Below are 11,031 nucleotides of genomic sequence, written 5' to 3' on the forward strand. Positions count from 1 at the left end.
TTACTCGGTGGAGATTAGTTTAATTTCTTCTCTTCACTTTCAATTTAATTTATTTAAATGAATTTGAAAGTGTCTCGTCCTTTTTCGTGTTTATCTTTAACTGTTGTATATAGCTTGTACACCGTATCACGTACATATACAATAAATTTTCAAAATTCAATTTATGTAGTGTGATATTGGATCGTCGGGAATAATTTAAATTGAAGTTGACATATACTTTGGGAAATGGAGGTTTTTTTCCTGGCACATCACACGACGATTTTCGCAGCACTTCCTGGATGAGCATTTCGATGCTGGTCATAAAACAGAAAAAAGAAAGAAAGAAAGAAAAAGGAAAGCAAGATAAGAAAGAAAAATTACAGAAATTAAATACAGAAATTAAATACCCCGGATCTGCTGAGTTCCAAATTTCTTCTCAATAAATTATTGAAATTTTAGCAAATTACAAGATCTGGGCTTGCGTTGACCCAGCGTAGGCGGAATAACCATAGTATGTATGGCGTGATCTGGGCTGTCCTGTAAATCGCTTACGGAAACTGTTCAAATCACCGGAAAACGCGGTAGCGTAAGCGTAATCCGAGTCAATTTTTTTCAACTTAAGCTTAATCAAAGTCAAATTTAGAAGAGAACGGCTTCATCTTCGAATGAAGATTTCTGCAATTTCGAGTATTTTTTTCTCGTAAAAATGACGGTGATGACATGATTTTGTTGTGGCGATTTCTTAATGAGTTTTTGTTGACACGCATGTGATTTGGACTGCATACAAATTTCTAATAACTGAAACAACATATGAGAAAAACTGGCACAATGCCAGCGCAGAAATGTGAAAAGAACACGAAAGATATGGGAGGATTTAGGAAACTAGAATGACCTCATAGATGAATGGCATACGCGACGACGACAATGAATAAGGTTTAGAAAATTGAGATCTCTCGATTGATATACGGATAAAAAGAAGGTGAGTTTTTGTGGCTTGGAATCAACATCTCGAACTTGTTTACTGAGAACATTATTGCAAGGAAAAAGACGTTCACCATTCCTAGCGCAAGAATTTTTTTTGTATTCGTGAACCTTGAAGACGTAGGTTACATGTCATCACATTACTACCATATGGTACCGCATGACCAGATCATGGCTTTCGACTTGGTAATAAAACCATACTCCGCTCAGAATCCCAACATTAGACTCTTCTGGTATAAAAATGGGACGTTAGTCACTTTCTTTTTCACGATTTTTTGAATTGACAATTTTTAGTAGACATTTTTTCGATCCAGAGCAGTAAGATTTATTATGGTTCGGGGTTAAGCATTTGAGGAAAAAAAGAGTTCAAGTTATTATCCCATATTAGAAGAGAAAAAGCTGCCACTGCCATAAACTGGGCTGGGAGATCTTACACTGATCTTGGTAGACGGATGAGGAACCGTAGGCTGAGCGTCGTCGGATGGTCTACAGTTGACGAGCTGAGAGGGCATAAGATTCGAAGGACGGAGGAATCCGATCAAAAATAAGGAACATGACTGATGGGGGATCCGAGCAAGAAGAAGGAGAACAACTATGGAAAGTTCTTTACCATGAAGAATTGAGAAAAAAAAACGAAATCTTTTCAAAAAAAAAAAACAAGAAAGAAACCTTGAGAAGCCCCGAGACCGAGATGACTGCGCTTTATCGATTATCGTTCCATCGATCGGCATGGCGGGCAAGTTGCCGAGGAGGCATCCGATCAATGAAATATGTTTGGCGGTAACTGTATGAAGAGATGCCTCTTAAGAGTCCTTTACACTTCTAACTCATATCGAAATGCGACTCCTTTTTTTTTGTTCAACATCTTCAAAAGAATGCCATAAACCCAAGGCAAATTCTTTTTTTTGTTCATGATTCTCAGGAATCAGAAGAAGGCGAAAGGAAGCAGATTAAAGGCAGCATACCACGAACCTGGATTTCAAGTGGGTAGTTCCTATACGGGGAAGAGGGTGATTCCGTTTATTTCTTCCTAATCGCCGTAAAAAATGGCCCGGAAAATGAGGCTTCGAGCGTTCCGGGGCGCTGTTGTCTACGAAGAGTCGTATTGGAGCGCGCCAGCCTTGTGGTGTACGCACCGCATCTTCTGGATCGTTTTTTACGGCGATTACAAAGAAATGAACGGAATCACCTTCTTCCCCACAATCTACGATAGGCATAATCCCCCTGAAACCCGTATCACCCCAGATTCGTGGTGTGATGTCCTTAAAGGCCGCATACCACGAATCTGACGTGATGAAGGAATACGCGTGAGAAGCTATAGATGAGGTTGTAGGCAGCGGGATCAGGGGTAGCTCCGCTCACCTCTCCTTAAGCATCCTAAAAAAACGGCGTGGGAACCGTTTTAATGCCTACGAGGAACGTTAGAGCGCTCCTCGTAGCATACGTTCTGGTCCCCTCAGCAACCTATTCATTGGTTTCATTTGACGAGGCAACCGAGGAGAACTCACTCACCGCTGCGCAGCTGGATCCGGCGTGTTGAGAGTAACAAGTTTTTCTCTTTTTTCTCCTTTCTCGAATTTCTTTTCTGGTCTTATCCGAAATATTTCTGTCGCTGAGGACCGTTTCCAACTTAATTTTTTTTTGTGTATGGTGATTACCATTTTAACAAGTCTGCGTTTTTATAGTCTCATACAAAACCGACACCTACTCGCTGATCCCGAGCGAGTAGAAAAGTTTCTTGGCTCACCGTTACGCATCATCGCATCCGAACAGATGTTGTGTATTTACTTATCACTGCGCAACATCCATATTATGCTAATGATTTGATATTAGGGTAAAAAATAATATTCCCAGATATTTATTATTATATTTATTATATTATATGCTGCCATTCAATCATAAAAGGCGGGTGTGGGGCAATCGGTTAGAGGTTCCGCTTCCTGCACGATCGATCGGAGGTTCGAATCCGCCCTAGTGCTCACCAAGCCTTTCATCCTTCCGGGGTCGATCTATTGGCACGAGACCTGTCTGGGAGGATAAAAACACCGACTTGATCATCGGCTGGCCCCCGCAAGTCATTGTATAGGCCAACACGCGTTCCAAAACCTCATCGATTACGAATTCCAGTAAAACGCGTTGGCGCATCCCGAGTGGATTGATACGCCAGTGACTTTATTTTACTTTTATTCATTCATAAAGAAATAAAATTAAAAACAAAATATTTATTTGATACTTTGGCAAGAGTTCGACAACAACAACAACAAAATAAATTGATTATAAGAATGAGCATCACAGTAACGATGAAGATCATTAATTACTAAAGTGTTAAAAAAAACTGAACCGAAAAAAAAGGAATTGGTGTTATGCGAATGGTCCCAATGGTGTAGTTTATAATAATATCAAGTAATATCAAGGAATAAACACAGAAATGTTATCGCAGTGTGAAGAAAAAATTATTTTCGTCATTTAATCTATTCGATATTTATGTTTATTTTATTTTATTTATTTAAAGAAAGAAGGAAACATTTTGATATTACCTTCTGCATATTTCCCTCAATAATTTCCTTCTTATGGATTTTACGTCTAAACCGTGTAGCACTAATAATAAATAAAAGGCTCATAAAGTACCAGTAAGTGATTTTCAAATGAAAATTACACGATTGAGCAGCAGAATTCGAGTCATATTTACAGGATAAAAGAAAATATGGGAAAATTCGTTCCTTCGATCTACTCATATCATTCCCGTATCCTTTAAATTCTCCTGTACAATAGTATCGATCACAGAGTTGATCACCACCTGTACTTGATTGGTGTCCGTTGCGCATGTCTCGTGCACATATCTGTAGAAATAGAAAATTAGAAAAGTAGTACTACATTTCTTAATTTTATTTATTTATTTATTACTTATTGCATTTATTATTATATTTATATTTATGTTTTTTGGTTTATTTCGTTTTTGTTTGTTTTATTTCTTAATTTTAAAGTTTTATCAGAAAGCATTTAAATGTCATCTCTACAGTCCTTCACATGATTTTTGTCTCATTTATCTCAGTATTACGACTTTTGCGTGCGGATGCAATTGGATCCTGTTGATGGCAAAAGAAAAGATGAAAAATAAGTATAAAAATAATAAAATTAATGGGAAAATAAATAGATAGATTTGTGAAAAAAAAATATTTAGCTCAGTTACAATAAGAAAATAAAATAAAGAAGTAAAGAATGCGCAATCGGAAGCTCAGCGCACGTTATCGAGCACGCGGCGGGCACTGCACGTGTCGCAGCCGCGCGCGACGGTCGTAATGCAGCGATTGAAGGAAGAAAGCTGTGCTGAAGACTATCTACAAGTTTAATAGAACCCACTCTTCGCAGTTGGAAGTTCTGCTGTGATTGATTGTGATTGTGAAGATTCAAGAACAAAAAATAAACAATTTCAAGAAAAAATTTAAAAAATAAGAAGGTGAACTGGAAAAAGAAAAAGTGCACCAAAATTACATGGTTCCATAATCGAAAATTAATGGGATAAAAACTGAATTTTTTCTTTAACCTTCAAAAATCATTTTCAATTTTAGAACCATTTTATTCTAGTCACAAATCCATTTTTACGTTTTTGAGGGTTCTTTGAAATCATTTAAAATTGAAAAAACGAAAATTAGAAATGGAAACAGAGGTTGTATGTATTCTACGAATAATTGTGTACACCAAGGAAATTTGAAAGAAAAATCTCAGCCTCTCTTTCTCTTCTTGCAACCTTTTTTCACTCTTAAAAGTAAACTCTAAGGCTATTCGCACCTAAAAAAAAAGTGATATTCCTCATTTTTAGTGCAAATATCTAATCTTACGTTTTTCCTTCACGAGATTGATTGGATAATGCATTAAAGGAAATTAGAAAAAACTTTGTGAGCGTTACCAGGAGCAATAAAGTGTTTTTCTTGAGTTCTTCGATTGTGTAATTATTACACAATCAAAGAAATTTTATTAGCGTAGTTTTACTGGAAACAATTTTATATCGATGAGGAATGAACACGGGGGAAAAAAGGTGGAATTTATCCGCACTTTTTCACATGAAATCATCAATCACCGCTACGTAAAAAAGAACTCACGGTTTCTTTGAATGCTTGATTAACGCATTTTCGAAACGTTTTCTAATGTAGGCGACCGAGGCAGCGTATCCGGTTCCGTCACGTCCGGCTGAACAAATTTTTCTTGTAGTCAACAGTTAGGAAGGAGGAGAAAAATAGCGAGCATTCAAGAATATTTGCAAAAAATCAATAAAATGTCCGCACAAATATATAAGTATCAGTATCTTCACATAAAGTTTCAGCAAAATTTCTTTTCCTCGCCCTGTCGTCTTATTTCTGTCACTAACTGCTTTGAACAACTATCAAATAGTTGGTCGTGCCGGCCACTTCATTTCATCGATCGATGACTGATCGATAAAATTGATCGAAGACGGTGGAAACAATTTTTTTGCAGAAACTGTATGCGATGCTAACACTAGGATCGAACCGCCGCAACGATTACTAGATTGAAATGACGCTTCGAATTTCAGCGCAAGCGTCGCGGCAGCTCACGTCAACATAAGTCTCATGGTATATGGATATATAAGATGCTATTTTAGCAACTCACCATCATAACTATCGAAACAGACTTTCAATGATACATATAATATTTTTTCAGCAAACAAATCTTTTTTGTTAAGAAATAAAATAACCGATACATCTTTGAAATATTGGTTGTTAACAACACCGTCGAATAGTAATAATGCTTCCTTAAGTCGATTCTGTAAAATAAAAACTGGAAATTTCTAGAAAAAAAAACTGTTGCAAAATTCATTCGAAAAAAAAGCCTTTTTCATTGTCTTGACAATAAATAACCGTTTCTGGTACCCATGGATGGATGCTATGGAAGTTTTAAAAAACTGAGAATGGTCCACACCACTGCATTGGAAATAGCATACGAACTCGAGAGCGTACCAGACGGACAAAGACCAATGAATTACGAGACGCGTGCGGTCATTGTTGACTTTTCGAGAAAAACAATCGTTTCATTTGTACTCAATTAGTGCTTACTTGCCTTCAGCGTTCTTTTTTTTTTGATTTTCTGGATTCTTCTTATTCAATTCGGAAATTACCAGAGCATGAGAGTCTGTTCAGTCCAAAATAACACTAATGTAGTAGAAATAAGGTCTGTTCATCGTTTTTACACAAACTATTAGTGAAATTTACCAAAAAAAAATCAGAGTAAAAAACGTCCTGATTTCCATGAAAAACAGGAGAAGGCAAAAACAATGTAGCAAAAAAACATGAAAATGACGTGTTCCCAATCACATGTGAAGGAGGCTAAAAATCGCGAAAATCACCGCCTACGCAATATTGCACAAAATTGTCGCTTATCGCCCAAACATTCACCATGGAAAACAAAACTGAACAACAAATATTTTAGAAACTAAACAAATCTAAAGACTGTTTTCATCATTTTGTAACATACATAAACTCTAATTGACGCAGATATTTCCCCTGAAGGAACAACACTGAAAATCCACCCACCGTTTTGTTATCCTCACGTAAAACTTGATCATATTCACTAATGGCGGCCACATAAATAACGGCGTTAACGTTGTCAAAACAATGTATCCATTTTCGCCGTTCCGATCGTTGTCCACCAACATCAAAAACTCTGGAAAAAAAACAGCTATTTATCAAGTTGAACAAGCTATTACAATTGTTCCAATTGTTCAAAATTTTCTTTATAGAAGAGAAAAAAGAAGAGATTTTAAAAGTTCAAAATCACTCAAGAACTAGTAATTTGGAACTCAGGTAAATAACACGTAAAATCAAATCGGGCCTTATAGAAATTTCTCTACTAATTTTAGGTGGTTACCTCGTGACGGATCTTTCTAGGAAATTCAAATCATCCTAGCTTCTGGCTTAAGAAAACGTTATCTACCGACCCGATCACATACTAGAATTGCAACATTTCACTCAATATGTTTACATCTCTTGCACTTCCATGCCCTGCTCCAGGTTTTCAGGATAGAATGACGGAGCAGCCCTCTCACAACCTCATTTTGTAACTTTATTTCGATTTTCGTTTATTGTTTTCATAATAAAGTTTAATTACCCATGTTTGAGGTAGCCCACGTGGGACTAGGCCTATGCATGGCTGATGAATAGCGCAGTCGGTAAGAGGTCCCGCTTTCTACCCTGTCGATCGATCGGAAGTTTGAATCCGCCCTAGTGCTAACTAAGCCTTACATCCCTACGGGCACGATAAATTGGTGCCAGACTTGTCTGGGACAATGAAGAAACTGATTATAAATAAAATAATAAATAAATAAATCGGCTATCCCTACGACTCTTCCCCTATTGTATAGGCTATGACGCGTTCGTAAACCTCAAATGATTCTGAATTGAAGTGAATGTGATGGAGGGTCCCAAGCGGAATGATCTACTTTAGACACACTTTATCTTTTGACATTTACTGTCTTCCTACGGTTAGATATCAGTTATATTTTACTGCGATTACTTTGTGCCGAAGAGCAAGAGTGGGAGCGAGTTCTTGTGGAGGTGTCGCGGTCCCGCCGGTAAACATAAGTGCGGGTAACTATGTGCATGTGATTTGAATGCATTTTTTTTTTGAAATTTGCAACCCAAATTTAAAAAAATGAAAAATTGAACCCAAACTATAAAACTGTTAGAATAAATGACAAATTATGTGTTATTGCACACAATTTATAAAACTCACTCAAAATTGATACCCTTCATGGTGAAATAAAATTGTACAACACCAGACGTAGGTACACGCGTATGAAGAATATCGAGAAGTGATGGTTTGTAGTTTTTCTTAGAAATACGTTCCAATTCATTGAAGAAGCTAAATAATTATTTAGAAAAATACGAAGAAAAAACGACATCATTGACATGACATCATTTCCTGTTTTCACCGTATTGTTTACCACTGAGAAGTATTGGATCTAACAATTAGACAACTATGAATTGCTACCTGTACATGTCTACATAGAGATATAATTGTTATTTACTCGTTGTTTACCGGAGCATGTCGAGAAACTCTTACTCACTATTCGGCACTTTCACTGATATGAAAGGAATTTTTCATCGAATACGCTTTTCTCACTCCACTGTCAGCCCAAAGTTCACGAACTGCCGCTCGCAACTCCGGACCCCATTCGATGAATTCGCAACCGGACGCGTAGACTTTGCGGACGAGTTTCCCGTGGATCTGAATCAGAAGCGTCGAGAAATAAAAGAATCTCGAGAACCTGTGCATGTACAAAAATTTAGCAAGTAAATGCAAATAATGAAAATGGAAATAAAATGAATAAGTTAAATAAATAAATAAATAAATAAATAAATAAATAAATAAATAAATAAATATTGCCCACAAATTGCTAACACATCCAAATTTAGGAAAGTCTGAAGGAAATCGGAAGAGAAAACAACAAATTGAATTTTTTTCTTAACGAAAACTTAAGAATAAAGCTTTAACTAACTTCACTGACCTAAGAATTAACTTATTTAAAATTTTATTGTTATTAAATTCAAATTTTAAGTTTAAGTTAACTTAACTAACTTAAGAAGAAAATTCTAGCAGTAATCTTTAGAACTTTCACTCTAATTTGAAGAACAATTCCTGTCTTATGATAGATCTCTCAATAGATTTAATTAATCTAATAATTTAAATTAATTTATTTAATTCAAATCAATCAGTTACGAAACCATTCGTGACGTTTTCCTTTCGCAGAAGTTTGGAAACTCGAAGTGAAATTCAGGATAAATGATCTGAAGAGCATAAAAATTCGAGCTTCCTTGAATCTTGCCATGATTACTGCGACTATCGGAAAGAAAAAAGAGCACATAGCGGTGATCAACGTGCTGGCTCTGTTTCAAGAGCTTTGTGGGTTTTGATCTACGGGTTAAATACGGGTGGGACCCTCATTAAGTGTTAAAGGCATCACTCCACGAATTTGAGATGGTACGGATTTCGGGTGAAGTATTCGTATACGGAATGGGAGACTATGGAGAGGGAGGTGATTCCGTCCATTTCTTCCTAATTGCCGTAAAAAACGGCCTGGAAGATACGGCGTCGCACAAGGCACTCCAGTCGAACTCCCTGTAGAAAATAGTGCGCCAAAACGCCCGAAGAACAGATGAAATCGGATGTAGTGTCCTTAGAGGATAATGACTTGTTCTGGATAAAAATAAGCTTTGACGAAGGCCATAATAAAGTTCAAAAAAAAAAGACAAAAATAATAAAATAAAATAAATTAAAAGAATAAAAATAGTTAAGAAACGTTAGTCATAATAAAGAGTTTTAACAATCTTGACTTTGGGTTCACATTGTTAGTCAACAAATGATCCTAGCCTCGGCGCGAAATACAAAAACGTATTTTCATCATTCACCTCTCTCAGACGAGTTCGTTTTTTTTTTACCATTTTCTTACTTTAGTCCGAAGAATTTTATACGGGAACGAAAATACACACGGTTCCCATTCTCCTAATAACATATTCCCAAGTTCCAAACTCAAAAAAAGTAATTTATTCAAGCAATTTCGGATTTGTACTATGGGAAGGAAAAAAATGAACAAATGTTAACAAAAAGAAAATTCCTCCAGCCTTATGGTCGATGATTTTCAGAGGACTCATGGGTTCATTGAAAATCCTTGACACGCTGCTGAGAATTTGAAAATCCGGAAATTTTCAAGGGAATTTACAACTTTTTTCATAATTACAGCATTAGGTACAGTTGCCGTTTAATTTAGTCTCACTACTTAGAATAGAATTTTTCTATGAGAAAAATATTACTATTTTCGTGAAAAAGAATTCCCAAGTACTCGAGTGCTTCAATGGAGAAGGAGATTAATTGTCAATTAATTCGTACTAATTGTTCACTGAAATTTTCCAGCATATTCGGAAAAAATTCCTTTTATTTATGTACGATCCATAAGAACACGGCACGACAGGATTCAGACGCCTGCACTTTTGTTGACCTTGGAGACCGCGTGATCCGCAGGCGGCCTGACTCTTCCAATTGCCTTTTGGAAAACTCGAATAACGTTGTTTATTCATGAATTCGTTCAGGACACGTGAAAATATGGGAATGAGTACCGTAGAGCCGTCAAAGTTACTAAATTTATTCGCCTACGCAAAAAAAAATCCTATCAGAATAAGGCATAGAAACCGAAACGATCTATAATCGCTAAATTTCGGAAAAAAAAACTTTCCCCGTCGAACAAAAAAAGATCTCCCCGAAGAATTTTTCCTTTAAAATTGTCTAGGTTTTTTCTCACGGATTTTTTAGAATTCCAGTTGGACATTTACAGCAGAAATTTAACCGTGTTATGCTAAAAATCAACCAATTTAATAAATACAATTAAAGAGTCACGATTCAACAACGTTTGAAGTATTTGAAATTAAAAATGAAGCACTAACAAAATTTAGCAGATGGTTGTACTGTAGCTTACAGTATACTAAATATAAATTAATTCCATAAAAAAACACTTTAGGCACTGATGGTGTCTGTAATATTTAATAAATTTTTTTTCAAAAAGATCTTTTAATTTTTACTCTTTTCATCAACATATGTACCTCCATAGAGTTGTTGTCGAAAGAAATCCCCAACACCTCCATTGCGTCCAGAAGAGCCGCCATCGCTTGCACAATATTCATGTAAACAACAAATTTTTTCTCCTGTATTTCCTGTTCTGAGTAACCATTTGCGTGAAGTATTCTGTAAACAAAACGAAAACATCCACTATTATATGTTTACAGTTCAAAAATGCTGATAAACCAACAAATTGACTCACTTCAGCTGCTTTAAACAGGTGCTTTTTCCACTTTCACCGGGACCTAGTAGTAATAGTTTTTGTTCCATGTTACCGTTGTTTTTCCTCTCAAGTTCCTTGTCGATTTTTTTTGAAACCATTGCAGCTTCACGAGCTGCTTTCGAATCGACTGACTCACATGCACCCATTACGGATCGGATAGGACTACACGGGAATCGTGATCGCACAGGAAATTCTCTAGAATATATTATATATCGAGAAATAAACAT

General features: G+C 36.3%; 1 protein-coding gene across 2 annotated transcripts; it reads right to left on the reverse strand.

Annotated features, from left to right (window-relative positions):
- Positions 1–5,079: 5,079 nt before the first annotated feature.
- On the reverse strand, positions 5,080–11,031 carry RB195_015954 (uncharacterized protein; the record flags this gene model as incomplete). 2 transcript variants are annotated; one of them, XM_064206903.1, is made up of 6 exons in its annotated part: positions 5,080–5,148; positions 6,507–6,636; positions 7,705–7,833; positions 8,039–8,199; positions 10,566–10,707; positions 10,784–11,031. In XM_064206903.1, 6 exons carry the CDS (start codon positions 11,029–11,031, stop codon positions 5,080–5,082), a joined length of 879 nt encoding a protein of 292 aa, XP_064062784.1. The 2 variants fall into 2 exon arrangements, with proteins under 2 accessions (XP_064062784.1, XP_064062785.1); XM_064206904.1 differs by having other exon boundaries at positions 10,784–10,950.

The sequence above is a fragment of the Necator americanus genome, chromosome V (assembly GCF_031761385.1).
Source record: "Necator americanus strain Aroian chromosome V, whole genome shotgun sequence".
Taxonomy (NCBI): Eukaryota; Metazoa; Nematoda; class Chromadorea; order Rhabditida; family Ancylostomatidae; genus Necator; species Necator americanus.